At 43.9% G+C, this 17,727-nt stretch overlaps 1 protein-coding gene across 1 annotated transcript in view; it reads left to right on the top strand.

Moving 5' to 3' along the window:
- The window catches only part of ttc7a (tetratricopeptide repeat domain 7A), a gene marked incomplete at its 5' end in the record, with an annotated part of 48,896 nt that extends 33,152 nt beyond the window's left edge, over nt 1–15,744 (top strand). The window contains 2 exons of the mRNA XM_079279978.1: nt 2,393–2,595; nt 14,513–15,744. Coding sequence (XP_079136104.1) covers nt 2,393–2,595; nt 14,513–14,731 — 422 coding nt within the window. The 3' untranslated portion in view covers nt 14,732–15,744. The remainder of the gene's footprint in view (nt 1–2,392; nt 2,596–14,512) is intronic.
- Nucleotides 15,745–17,727: the final 1,983 nt, after the last annotated feature.

Here is a 17,727-nt window from a genome sequence, read left to right as displayed (position 1 = left end):
GGTCATGCAGTTTGAAATATTTTTGAAAATGTGTGTTGGTAGAATATCCAAGCAGCAGGAGGATGACTTCAGATGTTATATAATGTCTTCTAGGCTTCTACGGTCGATTTTGTAAGCACAGAGAAGCTCGGATTGGAACACACACAGAGGGAGTTTTTTTATGGTAGCCTACGATTATGCTCTGAATTTAGAATTCAGCACCTTTAAACAAATCCAGATTACACAAGAAAAAAGATGTAGAATATCAGATGGCAACGTTTGAGTGAGAATCTTTTCCACACAGACCGTGTGCTGTGCAGATGCTGCTGTGAAAGCTGTGCTGTCTTACGCAGCTTACTGACCTGCTTACAAGCTCGGTTGAATTTCAATCTCTCTGGGGAGTGAGATATTGTTTGTGCACTCGGTACAACGTAAGCACACTTTTTCTTTCACATTCTGAGCACTGCAGTCACAGAAAGTCTCTTCGGGTCACCTATATGTGCTGGAAAATCCTGTGTGGTAACACGAGGGATGTTTGCAACCTCGTTACCATGTAAAACGCCATCATTTAATGTGATTACTGCAGCCATTTTCGACAAACAACAGTATACATGGACATTTTAACTATTTAACAGACGGCATACCTTATGTGGGAGTGCGCTCCATACCTGCATACATGTGGCCACCGTTCTATTAAGGGCAGAACGGCAGTGATGCGTGCTGCTATTACTTCCACCCGTTCAGCCTCACCCGTTCAGTCTGCCCGTGGAAGTTTACAGGAGAGCGGAGCATTTGCAGTAAATTAAGGGAGACGAGTGCAGAGATGCTTCGCACAAACAACACTCCATCCGTCCACTCGACTGGAGTGGACGAGGCATGAGAACGGGAATGGGAATCCATACAGCGGTCCGAGTAAAGCAAGTGATGCAACCGGCATACCAGAGCGTCACAGTACAGGGCGGGATGGGTGGCGGGGCCCTGGGGTCGCGACCCCGCGGCCTACTGTAATTGGAAGGTTATTTTCTATGTCTGACCTTTGACCTCTGATATTCCTCTGCTAAGAACGGAGAAAATATAATTTGTTCGCTGTTGATTTGAACCCAATTATGTGTGAGTGTGTGTGTGTGTGTGTGTGTGTGTGTGTGTGTGTGTGTGTGTGTGTGTGTGTGTGTGAGTCCAGGGGGGTGTTTTTTAGCTCAAGGCTGAGCTATGTCGCACCCAACGATCCCCCCCTCACTCCTTCCCAGCATTCCTCTCCCCATCGGTTACTTCCTCTCTTGATATCACATCCTCGTCGGCCAAAAAAACCCCACAGAGGGCACAGTTAGCTGGACATAATCACATGCGCATACCTGCAAACGTATAAACGGACTGCATACATGCGTACACACATCTGATTTAGTATTTCTTTTGTGCCGAGAGCTCAGGTGAGGAGCAGGAAAAAGCCTTACATAACCAGAGAGCATTTCCCCGTAGTGAAGCCGTGAAAAAAGGGACCCGGAGGCTGGGAAATGGCTCTTTTTCATCTCGCAGAGGCAGCATGCATGCACTAAGTATTTCCCATCTGTGCATCTATGAGACACAGGTAAACAAACAAAACATCCGCTACCAAACACACACATGGGTTCACACGGCGCTGAGGAGCAGACGGCGCTGAGGAGCAGACGGCGCTCCCTCTCACTCTTTCCCCGTAACGCGCACGGTGCTGCCAGTGTTTGGAGCTGAAGAGTTTGTTTCTCAGGGATTGCCCCGGGTGTTGACCCGGCGTCCACTCATGAGAGTGATTGAAAGCAACCCTGCGTCAGCATCCTGTCCAGATATTGGTCCTCTCCGGTCCCAGGGGCGGGCCCTCTGGTCAGCTCTGTGTCCAAGTCTTATTGGACAATGACTTGCTTGTAGGCGTGATTGTGTGGGTGTGTGTGTGTGTGTGTGTGTGTGTGTGGGTGTGTCTGGGGTTTGTCCTCATCTTCCCAGCAGCAGCAAAGAAAGGAGGCAGGCAGCTTTAGTAAGCGATGGCCATATTTAGGCAAGACTTTCATGACTTCCCAGGCACTTTGTTGCTCCCTCTCTTTAATAGTCTTTGTGTGTGTGTGTGTGTGTGTGTGTGTGTGTGTGTTTTGTGTTTGTATTTGAGCGCTGCACAGTTTACATTTTGACGTTATGCTGCTGAAGTTAAGTCATCTCTGTCACTCTCATCTCTGTCACTCTCACATGGATGAATAAATTCCTCTCCTTTCTCTCTCACTCTGGTTATCCTTTCTTCATCTTTTCCTGAACTCCTTACTGTACCTCACCTTTCTTTCTTTCTTTCCTCCCCCTCTTTTATTACCCTTTCCTCCATTATAACTCCAACCCCCTCCTCCCTGTATCACCTTCCTCACCCTTCTTCCTCTTTCTCCCTCTCCGTCCTCAGGGGAGTTGTTCATGGCGGACGGCCGGCTAAAGGAGGCCCAGTTCTGCATTGCCGAGGCCAGCTCGCTCTCCCCCAACTCGTACTCGGTGCTGCTGCAGCGGGGCCGCCTGGCCGAGCTCCGGGGCCAACTGGACGACGCCAAGGGCCTGTATGACGAGGCCCTGGCCATCCATCCCACAGGAGAGAGCACACTGGTGCACATGGTGAGAGTCCGCGAAAGCTCAAGAAACTGCTAAATTGGAATTAATGTAATTTACTGTTCAGTGGTCAGTATGCACACACACGCACACAACATGAGTGGATACACTAATACATTTGAATCCCTTTACTTATTAAATTACCACTGACGTGAGATGCAGGCCGAGCATGTGCACACACACACACACGCATATGCACCCCAACGTACACACGCGTCTCAATGCACACATTCAAAATGATTTGCTTGAGTTCACTGCGTTACATTACACTGAATGTGATGCAAGAATTTCAGAATCATCTCAGGCTGAGGCAAGCAGGCACAAACTAATTTAATGTTTTTTTTTAAATCCACTAAATTAAATTAGAAATCAGACAGAATTCATTTTTTTCTGCTCTCTGTAACTGTACACAGACACGCTAAAGAAAGAGTACACACACACATATACTGTATACACACAGCCGTTGTATAAGCACATGTAGTATCACATGATGTCATCCCTGTGGCATCTTTGTCTTTTCATGCCAAAGTTATTGCATTTCAACAGGTCAAAAATCTGGCGTCTTAAGAAATCGATGACATCCCACTGTTAATAAAATCTATAATGTTGCATAAAAATATAATTAAAGAAAGACAGAATTGGTCTACTGCACCAGTCTTTCCTTGAGATGGAAGAGAGAGAGTGTTGTATCTGAGTTTAGTTTCCTAATTTAAATATTTGGTCAGAATATTCATTTGCCGACAAGGACAGTTCTTGAGAATACCAAAATACTCACCACGTTTTCAACAGAGTAATACAAACTAATCAAGTTCATGAATAAATCATGACGATAGCAACGTCTGTGCTTTTATTGAAGGATTCAACAATGAAGATCAGGTGGAATATCCGTGATTTTTCATCACAGCAGTAATGTAATCCCAGCATGTTTAATCAATATCTAATCAACAGCTCATTAGGCTGAATCAGGTGTGCTGGTAGAGCAGATGCCTCCTATTGATTTTCCTGTGCACTAGGTTTGCCTCATAATTCAACTATACTGTATGAAGCTGTATGCAAGTACCCATTCTGAGAAGACAGCAACATTAGCTGATGACATTTGTGTTTTTGATTTGTAATTAAACAGAAATGATGAGGCTACGTGGCTATTAGCTGCTAAAATAAGGCTATAGAGGGTATGTTAGCCTCATATACTCAACTATACTGTATGTAGCTGTATGCAAGTGTTGAGGACTGAGATGACTTGGAGGACAGCAACGTTAGCTGATGACGTTTGTGTTTTTGATTTGTAATTAAACAGAAATGATGAGGCTACGTGGCTATTAGCTGCTGAAATAAGGCTATAGAGGGTATGTTAGCCTCATATACTCAACTATACTGTATGTAGCTGTATGCAAGTTTTGAGGACTTGGAGGACAGCAATGTTAGCTGATGACGTTTGTGTTTTTGATTTGTAATGAAACAGAAATGATGAGGCTAGCTTGCTATTAGCTGCTAATATTAGCGTGCTACCTGGCAGTAGCAATAGCAGCTGAACATATTACTCTTTTGGAAATGAACAACTCTCTTCTGTTTTTTCAAAAGGCCAACGAAAAGACAATTTCAGCATCATATACTCAACGATACTATTTCTACTGATACTAATGAAGTAGGTTAAGTTTAGTTCCTCTCTTAGAAGAAACAGAAATGTTATCAAATAAAATATGTAATTCAGCAGAAAATATTAGGCTAGCTTGCTGTTAGCTGCTAATATTAGCTCTCTCAAATTGGCAGCTGCTTATGTTCATGAGTCCTTTTTCCTCCCCTGTGCATTGTTGTACTGTGTCAGTGTCACAATCGTGTTCATAATGATTAATTGTCACATTATGGCTCAGTCATATTTTGGGATGTGTTGATTTGTTGCGGGCAAATTTCAGAAAATAGAAACAAACAAAACTTTGGTCCACAGCCAACACATGACAAATACTGTTCAAAGACTCGCTTCCTCTCTCCTGATCACTCCCCCACATTTCTTTCATTTGAGCAGATCCTCTCTCTCTCTCTCTCTCTCTCTCTCTCTCCTTCTCTCCTTCTCTCTCTCTCTCTCTCTCTCTCTCTCTCTCTCTCTCTCTCTCTCTCTCTCTCTCTCTCTCTCTCTCTCTCTCTCTCTCTCTCAGTCACACTCCTGCAGTAGAAAGATCCACTCTCGCCTACTTCCACCCACTCTCTCCCAGCTTCCCAGTTCCAGATGATCCACTGGATTAACCGAGGCTGCTCTGCCCTTTGAACTTTCTCTGTTGTCATGGTGAAAGGACCAGAAAGGGATATTCCTGAATCAATGACTCGCACCACCAGACACGCGCTCACACATACACACACTCACACACACACACACACACACACACACACACTCACACAATATGTCCGTGGTCTCCATAGTGACCATAGATGTGCAGGTTGATATCGCTTTGACATAAGTACTGGCCACCTTGTGACCACATAAGGCTGATGCTTTTGCTCCTGCTGTGCACTTTAGTGTGTGTATCTGTGTGTGTGTGTATGTGAGTGTGTAGAAGCGCAGTCCCACTGGGGTAGACAGAGGTACGCGTCTCTTCCATATTTAGCCTGTGGGAGAACCAATCCAGCTGGCAGTGTCCTACTCTGGGTCTCTTACAGGGCAGATGTGTTCCCAGTCTGAAAGTGCGAGCGTGCGTGTGCATGTGTTGTGTTTGTGCCTTCCTCCATGGATTTGGCACACATGTGGACTATTTGGACCATTTTTTTCGTGTGCATGTATTAAGGCACATGTTGAAGTAGGCACTAATAGACCCAAATACAAAAACGCTGCTATCTGGAGTACTATATGTGGTGAATTATATATTAGACATGCTAATGGAGCTGTGTGGTAAAATACTTGCATCTTTGCATTGTGATGGAGCCTAAGTGGGACAGTGTGTGGGACATTGTATTTGGAGCGCTACCCATTTTCAGTTTCTGGCTTGCATCAGCCTGCCAGAATACAACCTACAGTTGCTGCTACTCTGTGGCTCTCTGGATTCATGCGTTTATTTTTGTACTGTATCTGCTGTGGACACTTTGTGTGCCAGTGGCCCATTTATTGAGCTCTGCCTAAGGGGGTATTATGATGATATTCTTAGTTGATATTCTTACACTTGAGCAATTAATCTGCAAAAGTACATACTGTACTTTCCATGAATGTCCTTAAGATCTTTATTTGAAGTTATAAGGGATACACATAAAAGAAGATGTACTCCAATTGCGGCTTGACAATGAAATGGAAGCAGATTTTTCAATTTTTGTTATGGACACAAATTACCATTATGAGACGGAGACATTTTGCCTTTATCGGACAGTTTACAGCGTACGGAGAATCAAATTGGGGTCATCGCGGTCATTACCATTAATGCCATTTTTACAGGGATCTGAATGCAACAATTATTTTAATATTTTATCACTGATCACACAATAACTGAAATGCTTTGTGCTTAATTTTTGTACTTTTACTTTTCTATCTCGTATTTTCTTTCTCTTTCTCTCGTTTTTTGAAGCCATTGTAAAGGCATTACATCAGTCAGAGCTGCTTGGCCATGAAACCACAGCACTACAACACTGAACATTATTTTTTAATGCCTCCCCTGCAAGAGATGATTTTCCACTTGAAAAATCTAATTTTCTCTTACAGGACTAGCTTGACATTTTGGGGGAAAACGCTTATTAGCTCACTCGCTACAAGTTGGAAGGAAAGATCCATGACACTATGTCAGTGTGCTAAGCTACCGCCGGAAGCTAATTAGCTTAGCTTGAAAGCAGTGTGAAACAGCTGGCCTAGCAATTTGTTGTTTTACTTGGAGTTACGTACTGTGACCATTTGGAGATGAAAATGTCATTCAAGAAATAGACAGACCCCGGGGCTCCCTCTAAAACCATAGACTGTCATTTTAACATTTGTACACTCATCAAACCAACAATATAGAATGTTAGTTCATGAACTTTTGAGGCGTTAGCAGGGTGGGGCTTTGAACTTTGAAAAGGACCAGGCTAGCTGTTTTCCCTTGCTTTCGCTCTTGCTAAGCTAACTCTGCTGGCTGTAGCTTTTCTTTTTTAATACTGTGTTTATACTTTCTATTTTTGTAGATTTGAGGAGCATTTTGACTGACATTGGCTATTGAATTTACTCTTATAAAAGCAGAACAGGCAGTGGAGCAAAGGGACTTTTTTGTTTTTCCGAGGTTCAAGACAGTATTGCATAGCTTCGCCCCGAGCCAACCAGAGTGGAGTGAAGTCGTAATTCCCTCCACAGTAGCCGCAGCAGATGAGGAAAAAGGGAAATGTGAGTCAGGAAACTCATAACGAGATGCCATACAGCACAGAAGCCCAGCAGCCCCTGCTGTGTGCTTCATCATAACACACACCACCATCTTCCCTTATTCATCGCACACCACTTTACTCACTCCACCTCTACTTATTATCCTCAATCGTGTCCACATGGTGTGTGTGTGTGTGTGAGTGTGTGAGAGACAGAGAGAGAAACAGTGATCAGACAGTGACTCACAGTTCTGGTCAGCTGCTGGTTTCAGAGTATTTTTGGATGGGAGAGGGTGTGGTAGTTAGGCAAACCAGTACACGATAGGACTTTGGCATGCTGTGTGTGTGTGTGTGTGTGTGTGTCAGCGTATACGTGTGCCAACGGTTAGCGACAGATTTATAGTTTAATTTCTCGGCTGTTACAGTCCACAGGCAACAATCCAAGCTACTATTTCATTTCATCCATCATGGCATTAGCAGTGTCAGCCTTTTACACATTTGTCTGTCTGTGCTGTTCACCTCATTACGGTAAGTGTTTTGGTTAACGTGTGTGTATGTGTGGCATGTGGTGCACGTGTGTGTTTCGTTGGGTGGCTAATCCTGAAACGCGGCCCAGCCTTGCTTCCGGCGGTTGTATGAAATTAATCTGACCCACTCCCAACATCCTCCACATCTCATCCCTCCTGTTCGGTAGTGGAGCCTGCTCTGAGTCAGACACACACACACACACACACACACACACACACACACACACACACACACACACACACACACACAGCGTTAACGCACACACTCTTTACGTTTCCTCCATTCCAACAGAATATTCATACACTGCTTCACATATGCACGTATACTCTCAAGGACGAGGAATTGTGCTCATTGAATTAATCGCGTTCCAATTATCAAATGCCCCCCATCTCTCTCTCTCTCCCTTTCTCTCTCTCTCTTTCTTTCTCTCTCGCTCTCTCTCCCTTTCTCTCTCTCTCTTTAGCTCTCTCTCGCTCTCTCTCCTCTCTGTGTGGATGGGGGGTGGTTGTCAGCTGATTAGATAATGCAAATACATTATTTATAACACTTTGCACGTTCTCACTGCTTTATGGGATTGCCTAGCAACCACGGAAATATATTGAGCAAGACCTCTGATAACCACAGAGAGATAGAGAGAGAGAGAGAGAGAGAGAGAGAGAGAGAGAGAGGAAGAGGAAGAACAAAATCGGGCGGGCAAACAGAGAGACGATTGGGAGTTGGCTGTTGCCTCCGTTGCTATGTATGGCTCATCTGGGCTCACTTATTTTTTCTGTTTTCTTTGACGCCTCTCTTTTTTGCTCTCTCTTCATCCCCCTCTTTCGCTCTCTATTCATTGTTCCCAGTTTAGCTCTTTCTCACTTGCTCACACTCTCTTTCTTCCTTCCTCTTCCCTTTCTCTGTGGCTCCTGCATCACCTCTTTCTTCCATTCCTTCTCCCTTCCTGTTGCTGTATTCCCTCGTGAGTGTGCACATGCATGTGTGTGTGTGTGTGTGTGTGTGTGTGTGTGTGTGTGTATGTGTGTATGTGTGTGTGCGCTACGTTGACTTTCATGCTGTTGTGCATTCATATATCTGCTCTAATCTGTAGAGAGGTGAGAATGCACTTTGCAATGCAGGAATTTATTCTCGATGCACAGTATATGCAGTAGGTTTCTTTGCCATTCCATCCAGGTGCACTACAGCGCTGGAGAAGCTCAACATGTAAAGGTCAGCATGGTCAATATATATCGTGCTGACAAAAACAAAACATACTGTAGTACACAGTTGGCTCTGTGAAAGTGCTAAGAGGTTTGACCTTCTCAATTCCCACTATGACATGTGGGTCGGTCATTACACTCTCATGATGTTCAGTTAAATGTTGTTCTAACAACTTCATTTTGAATTCCAGTGGAGGTCCTAAAGATTTCAATACGTCAGGCTCAATTCTATGTATGTTATTAATGCACAGAGCATCCACAATCTGTTTCCATTTGATGGAACGATGCAGCCATGAAAAAGCATGGAGTCCGGGGTTTGAATATTTTGCTTCGACGTCATGTAGCTTCAATGAAGCATTGGGTAAAGCAAAAACAGACAACAATAGTTTGGGAGAAGTTGCTTAATCTCTTTCTTACAGAGTGTCAGCTGAGATGATCGATACCACTCTCGTGTCTGGATGCTGAAAATTAAACTACAGCCAGAAGACAGCTAGGTTAGCTTAGCATTAGGACCAGGAAGTGGGTCTTAGCTTGGATCAGTCCTGCTCAATACGACGACCAACACATCTAAAGATCTCAAATCACCACATTCTATCTTGTGCCGGACCAGCTGGTTCCCCCGTTTCCAGGCTTTATGCTAAGCTAAGCTAATCAGCTGCTGACTGTAGATACTTTACTTAAGTAAATGTCGGTGACGTCAATCTTCTTATCTCTTTGCAGCAACAATGGGAATTAGCATACGTCCCAAAAGGGAAATTAAAAAGGGGAATTGTATCAAGGAGTTAATAAGTAGGCAAAGTCCAGCCATCATGACCAAGGTAAACGCAGCAGCCTTGACTCGCCTCCCCTAGACAGGTCAGACTTAACCACTGATGGGATTAAAGGTTCAGGTAAAAGCTCTCGTCCTGGTTCAGTGGTAGGGCATTGGTCCACTGGGGGACATTGTGCGTATGTGTGTAGTAGATGTTAGCCTTCAGGGGTTCAACAGACGGCTCTTGGATGACGCAACACGCCCTCTGGCTGCCATATTACATGATTATGGACCTTATGGAACTGAACCATGCATGCTATGCCCGCACTTGACCGTCTCTAGACTAAAACTGCATAACAATTCAAACTTAACTATAACTTAAGTCATATTTTCTGGTTTGACTGGTCACTTGCAGCTCTTTAGCTATGTAGGCAGCATGGCTGACAACAGCAGATTGCAAGTCTAAATTTAGAGTTCAGCTGTCTCTACACTGTCTAGAAGACATTCATTTCTGGGAACTGATCCATATGAGCATTTTGTCACTGATTGATTTCAGATAAACGGCCGTCTGGTTAGTTCAGTTTGGATCCATAACCAATCAGATGTTTAAAGCCGATACTGTAGCTTAAATCAGATTGTGGCTTTACACATACAATTTGCATTCTCGTATTGATAGCAATTTCTATGCTTTGCTTGAGGTGGAAAAAGTTTTTGGAAATAAAGAAGTTATCCAATAAATATTATTCCCACAAATAAATCTCAGTGGCGACTGCTTGGCTGTAGACGGTACGTTAGAATATTACAAAGTACTCTTTTTGTTGTTGCAGTCTGAAATGTGAATAACATCAGCTGACAAAAACTAATTTCCCCAATGCTAATCAATTCCACAATCAAATCTCTGTTGGGTGTGTTTGTTTGTGACATTTAGGAAGACTCTCTGTCTCTTCAATCTAGCCGATGGGAATACGCTTAATTAAACGTTGTGTGCTGTTTGCAGCGTACCAAAAGTTTGCCTGAATTTAGCTTGAAAGATGGATGAAAACACCACTGCCCACTCGTTCGGTTTGGCTCGGCTCAGTTGAGTAGTGCTTTAATGGTGCGACAAGAAACAAATCTGCGCTGCCAATATTGTACAATCGACACCTGTTTCATGTCTGTCTGTTCTCTTTTGTGAAGTTTATACTTTGACAGAGGACGTTAAATAAAACTGGATGGTGCAACACAGCTAGTAAGCTACAATAGCTTTCTCCGTTTTGGACAATACAGCGCTCTGTTCCATTGGAATTGTGTAATAAATGTAGACGTAAATGCTGGTGTGACCAGGTCTTATGAGTTGTTAGGTTTGATACCATCATGCCTACAGAGACTAATAGTGAAAGCTAATCATCCTCAACCTGCATACTGAATGGCAACACACTATAGCCAGGGACACTGCTCAAGATTAGTCTTCTGGGCAGATGGATAAAGTGTTTGTCAATAAAATAGCTTCAGCACAAGTTCCCCGAAATCACATTTAAAGATGAAACCAACTAAATAAAATTGCGTAATTAAAAAAAAAGAGTCAGACTAGCTGTTTCCTCGTGCTAAGCTAGGCTAACCAAGTCTCGTAGCCATCTGTACTCAATGCTCAGACGTGAGATTGCTATTGTTCTTCTCATCTCAGAAAACACTGACCTCTTTCTTGACAGTAAGCTTAGACAACTGTGTGTGTATTGTGGTGTCTGTTCTTTCCTGTCAGCTCGTCTTCTTCAGCCTCTCTTGTGTTTGTATCAGACCAAAGCATATACAGCGGGCTAGTGTTCATTTGATTCAGCAGCTGGCCGAAGAAGGATCAACTGTTCCGTGGTTACCAGCATAACTGACATGTGGCACAGATGGAAGGGTGTGATTGTTGGTGTGTGTGTGTGTGTTTTATCCCGGTAGCCGGCTTGTTTATGCTCGAAATATCGGAACAATGTAACCACTGTGAGTCTGGAGACAAGAGCACAGACAGTAAGAGGTGGATGCTGGTGGCCAAACCAGCGGCAAAGAATACATCATACACCTCAAGCATACACCCACACACTGACGTGCATGTATGCACACACTCGCACACACTCACACACACACAAGCCCTGTTTGCACATCCTGTGACAGGTTTTCTCCGTACCCAAGAGTTTCGATCTTCCTCTGTGTTTTCCTCACAGCAGCAGTGAGGAAAAGGAGAACGGAGGAAGGGAGGAAAAGAGGGAGAGAGAGGGAGCGTGTGTGTGTGTGTGTGCTTTTATTGAAAGTTGCATCAGAGCCCCGAGACAGCTATGTGAATTTCAGCCCAATTAATCTGGAGCTTGTGAGCAGAGACTGCATAACAAGACTCGTCTGTCTGATCTCAGGCCAGCTCAGCGTGTGCGTATGTGTGTGTGTGTGTGTGTGTGTGTGTGTGTGTGTTTGTAACAGATAGTCAAAGTAAGGTAGGGGATGATATTGTGCGAGAGAGGCTGCCTGTTGTCACCTTGAGTGTGCATATGACAATGTTGCTTGTGTGTGTGTGTGTGTGTGTGTGCGCGCATGTGTGTGTGTGTGTGTGCATGCGTGCGGGCGGTTTGTTTGTGTGTGAGACAGATTTGACTCCATGCTGTTGGTAAGTTGCGTGACAGCCTTTTCTGCCGGTCTCTCAAACGCACTGCACCCCCAACTGAGCTGACCTCCGAAAAAGAGACACAACACACACAGTCACACAAAGTTCTGCATGCCCTTTACATGGTGACGACAGATATCATCCATAATATCCTTCTCTGTCTCCCATAAATAGCCTACTTTTTACAAAACCACAACCTGACAGCCCAAACGACCATTTATTCAATTCATACAGTTTACGCGAAATGCCAGTTACATACTTCTTGTTCCTTTTTTCACTCAGCTTTTTATGCCACACACAGGCACATACATCTACAGTATATACCTTCATACAGTGTGAAACCAGTGAGTGTGGAGATTGCATGCATTACCACCGCTCTTCTTGGCAGAGCCCTGGGCAGTATCCATCCAGCACGCCACTGCAAATGAGGACTTTGGACTAACATGTTCTGTAAAGGAACATACTCAAGTCTTTGAATGTTTTGGCACTTTGGCACAAACTGTGTAAACTTGTTAGTAGGCTACCAATCAGTTTAATATAATTTTTTGTACGTTTTTCTGACTTCCAATAGAGCTCAATTCCTTTAATATTAGTTTGGTTTCTGTGCGTTGGACAGATGTTGGTTAGCTATGTGCAAAATGCAGTGACTACAAAGTTGCATTATTTACATGTTGTCTGAGCTAGCTTGCTAACGTTAGCCACTAGTACGCCTACATTTACGTCTTCACTGTAGGCCTGTGGGGCTGTGTGCGGTCCCTGTGGCTGATGTTGAGCTAACTACTGATGGTCATCAAATTGGCTGGCTGCTTGTTATACCACAAAGTCTTCTTTTTTCTAAATACTCAATATGTGACGAGTGGGTGCTAAAGCTTTAGAGTTGCCGCAAAGCACTTTTGATGGTACTTTTCAATAATTGTTAAAGCTAAGGTTGGTATTCTTGAAAAACTAGCAAGAGTATGCTAGGTTAAAACAATTATCCATCTCAAAAAGACAGCCAAGTGTTGCGTACTCTTCTCAAACAAAAGTAGCGAGCAGCATTAGCTCCAAAAGGTGCTAAATCTAGCAAGAAAGTCGCCAAGTCGGCTACACAGACAGCCCATCCCTTCAAGCCATCCTCCAAAATTATCATTATTCATTTCATAATAAACGTAAACAACAAACATGGCTATTGTTAGTACTCATAGCTGTTAAGCTAGCTGCTGGTGTAAGACAGCGGTGACGAGTAATGAGTTGATCATTGATCCAGGCTTATTACAAGTCCTGCAACAGCCAAAGAGACCGCAACTCGATTGCACCAATGTGATCCCTTTAACCAGCAGTCTCACCTCCGACACAAGCAGGTTAAACACAGCATCAACTTTACTTTACTTATTACTGTTGTGGGGGCTGAATCTCACCCCATCGGGAGGAGGCCAGCACACGTGGACTGTTAGCTTCACAGTCACACTGCGCTAAAAACGTTACCGAAACTGGTTTACCGTTATAAGGATTTTAATCCTGTTGATGCAATTACAGTTATACAATGGAGTACATTACTCCTATGAAATATTACAATATTAAGCCACTTTGGAAAAAACTACCTCTGGTCCCAGGACACACGTCTGTCCTGGATCCTAACTAACGGAAGAGAAAAACTCTTTCTATCTCCCGCCCTCATATCCGTTCGCAACTCCTCCCCTTCCGTCTATCTCAACTTCTATTAGCTAACTTCCCTGTGCACTTCTGTAAATGCCTGTCTTCATGACTCTCTTTCCCTGAGCTCCTAACACATTCAAAGACTGTCAGTTATTGCTTAATCCCTTCTATAATAATCCTTCAGTATAAACGTTAAACTTCTGCAACTTTGGCAAAAGCTTCATGTCTCAAATTCTACTTCTAGCTGCTTATCCTAAAACACTTTATGCTTTTCTTAATTATGCATTTCCAAAACACTTATGTTTATGACTAATTATGAATTCTTAATTATGAATTATTAAACACTTTTATTATATCTACTGAACACACAGTTCTTTGCTCAAATTTCTTACACTGCGTCTCTTAACATACAGCGTCGTTTTTCCAGAGGACTGCTCCTAATCTCGCTATTTGTTGATTTTCTCCCTTCAGTAGCACTCTCGTGGAGTACAGTTGGTTTTTGTTGCTGTTCTTTTTTTGTCGTACTAAACTAGTCCACAGGACAGCTGCCATTATAATCCAAGATTTGGATTTTATTTTGTAAAAAGCCACCATCTGCTGACTTGATCTTATCATGTCATGATGAATTGTTTTAATGGTAGATATTTAGGGAGACAATTTAGGACGAGCTACTGGGGTTAAATGTAATTTCACCATTCTGTGTTGTGAGAATGAGAGCACGCCATTGTTCAACTTTTTGCCTGTAACTTACCTCAGAAGTGGATTTTTAAGTGGATTTTCTGTTAAAATAAACAATTAAATAACACTTTATTTTCTATAGGAATACTGTTCATGACCTGCGTAGTCTATATGCAAACCTAATGTCCCCTCTCTTTTATCCATCTGTCCATCCAGGGCCGTCTGCTGGTGAAAACCGAGCGCACCCACCTCGGGGAGAAGGTTCTGCGTGATGCAGTTCAGGTCCACAGCACCTCTCACGAGGCGTGGAGCGGTCTGGGAGAGGCCCTGCAGTCTCGAGGCTCCAGCCAGGCCCCCGATTGCTTTCTGACAGCCCTGGAGCTGGAGGCCTCCTGCCCCATCCGGCCCTTCACCATCATCCCCAGGGAACTTTGAAAGGGCCTGGGCTGGGGTTGGGGGTTTGGGTTACAATAACTTGTGATGCAGATACAGTTGGAAAACACGTATCTTAAATGGAAAGTTTGACAATATTTTTGGAAATAGGCCTGTTTCACTTTCTTGCCTACAGCTTGATGAGAAGATTGATACCACTCATGTCTGTCTATTGAACATGAAGCTACAGACAGGAGACGATTAGCTTAGCATAAACCCCTGTAAAACCACAACCGGCAGTTGTTTAACAAACAACAATGAATTTAACAAACAACAATGTGATTCGTGAACTTAATTAAGTTCCAGTAGGCAGATATTTTGTTACCCTTGGACAGAGCCAGGCTAGCTGTTTCTCCCTGTTTCCAGTCTATATGCTAGGCTAAGCTAGCTAACTCCAGGATGTAGCTTTGTATCTCACTAGCAGATATGAATGTTGCAGCAATGCTCTTATCAAACAGCTAGAAACCAAATGTTTTAAATGTATTTCCCAAAAATATTCCCTTAAAAAGTATCAATGACTTTCATTTTCAACCCCCCCCCCCCCTGAAATATGAGCGCTGCTACGTTCTTTATAAGTTATCAGCTACAAAAAAAAAAACATACTGTTGCATATTTACGTGAAAACAGTGACGTTAATATAGGATATCAATGCTGTTCATGTAGAAAAAAGCAACAGAGGCATTCTGATTTTTGCAACACAACAGAGCAGTATATACAAATAGAATGTTATAATGTACGTTCTGTGACAATGTACATCTCCCATCACTTTTGCAATTATTGACGAATGAGTCAATTCGACAAACCTCAAACGAGAGCGCATCCATTTTCAAAACTGGGACAATCGCGTCTCATTCCATATGTCTTTATTATGTGTGTTTCCAATGCGGCTTGTCTTTATATTATGTACCTTCATGCATGCGTGTTTGTTTTTTAAGCCGTCCTGCTGGGGTGTTATCAGTCGCTGTTCGGTTTGTTCTGTCTGTACAGGCCAGTAGGCGACTCATCCGCTCATAACGTGTCTGTTGTTTTTTTTTGGTATTTGTTTTTTGCTGTCGTTTTGTTACTCATCTGCTCGTAATGCTCTCCAATATAAACTACAACGGCTTTTAAAAATCACTGCTTGGTGCTGCGTCTTCACCTGTCTTGTCACTTGTGACTGATGGACATCACTTCCGAGTGCCTAACCACATTAATGTGAGCAGTGGGACCGGGCTGCCAGCTTATGTTATTCTGCCAGCACAGTTTTCTGCCTCCTCCTATCTCTCGCTCTCTCTCTCCTCCCCCCCCCCCCCCCCCCACCCCCCACCCCCCCGCTGGCTTGCCTGATGTCATGTGGCTTGGTTGCCTAGCAGCCATCCCCTTGTTTGAGTAACTGGGGAAGCGGAGAGATATCTGGTCTGTTGAACAACACACACACACACACACACACTTGACGCACACACACACACACACACACACACACAGCGGCAGATAATGCACCCGTTGTGTGGTTTTACAGGCTTGACAGTGTCTGTTTGATGTCTGCTGTTACCATCTGAGGTATGAGCCAGCTATAATCAATGTCTCAGGATGGTGTAAATTGATTTGTGCTATGGGAAGAGTCACTGCCTTTGGTCTCAGCATTTCTTAACTGTTTCCCTTCCTGCAGGGCAACAAGCACAAATCCCTGCCTTCTTTGTCTTGTCCTAAAACTCCACAATCGCCCACGCTCCCGTCGTTCCCACCGGCATTAAACCCCCCCCCCCTACATCAATACTTTGATTTCCGCGTGGGAGATTATCGATCTCTGTCGTCTCTTTTCTGCCACCCAGAAAAAAGAGAATCTATTTTTACTTTTTCCCTCCTCGCTCGCCGGCTCTCCCTTGTTCCGTCCTCTCCTCATTAGCGCTGTGTGTGACACCTACACAGGGGCTTCGGGAGATGGATGGTCTAATCCCTGTGGGTAAAGACTGAAATATTACATGGTGTGCTCGCACCTGCACAAACACACACACACACACACACACACACTGACAATGAGAGGCACCATGAACACATTGTGTGGTACATGCTTACGTACACGCACACATGGACTTCACAGCTCTGGTAAATGGGGACGGATTAATGGAGGAAGCGGCCTGCTGCAAAGCCTCTCAGAATGACGACGGGCAAAGGAAGCTCTATTCACTGGAACGAGTGTCACCACACACACGTAAAAATAAACAGTATACACCTGGGTTCAATGAGCAGATCTTATTGTGAATTGTGATGTCAGAGCACCCAGGCGTGTCGCTCTGGTTACGACTGAGCATCACAAAACTGTTTGTGTGTGATGTGAGCGTGGTGGAGCAACTGCTATCAAGTGTTCAGGTACACTCGCTGTACATTTACGGGTGCCTTGGAGGGTACACACCAGCCTCGGTTGAACTGAACCCCAGAGCGTTCACCTCTCTTGGTGCGGTTCGTTTGGCGGCAACCTCCGGTTCTGCCGAATGAAGCCAATGCGGAAGTGCATTCTCTCCACTGACCAGCAGGGGGCGACTCCTCTGGTTGCAAAAAGAAGTCTGATTGTATCGAGGTCTATGAGAAAATGACTCTACTTCTAACTTGATTTATTACCTCAGTAAACATTGTAAACATGAGTTTATGTTCTCATTCTCTAGTTTGAAATCTCCAATACAATATGATTAGAATATTATTAGAGACAAATAGACCATAAAGCAGAGTATGCTTTAGGGCGGGCTTACTGTGATTGACAGGTCTCTACCAGAGTCGTATATGGTGTTACTCCTCAGCAGTCCAAATATGGTAACTTCCGTTTATCGGTTGCAAAAACAACAACATGGCGAGGGCCATATTCCAAGATGGCGACGGCATCAGACACGAACTTTGGTGCGGACCAACAACCGCTCTCTGGTCTGCCTCGAAGGGGTAGTCTCTGTCAAGTTCATTCTGGAGCAGTTCTTTTCTGGTGTGAACACCATTCGAACCAATGACAGGACGCGTACCGTTTATGTCTT

The sequence above is a fragment of the Melanostigma gelatinosum genome (assembly GCF_949748355.1).
Source record: "Melanostigma gelatinosum genome assembly, chromosome: 12".
Taxonomy (NCBI): domain Eukaryota; kingdom Metazoa; phylum Chordata; class Actinopteri; order Perciformes; family Zoarcidae; genus Melanostigma; species Melanostigma gelatinosum.
The sequence above is the reverse complement of the archived record's forward strand: the minus strand, read 5'-3'. Positions and strand labels throughout refer to the sequence as shown.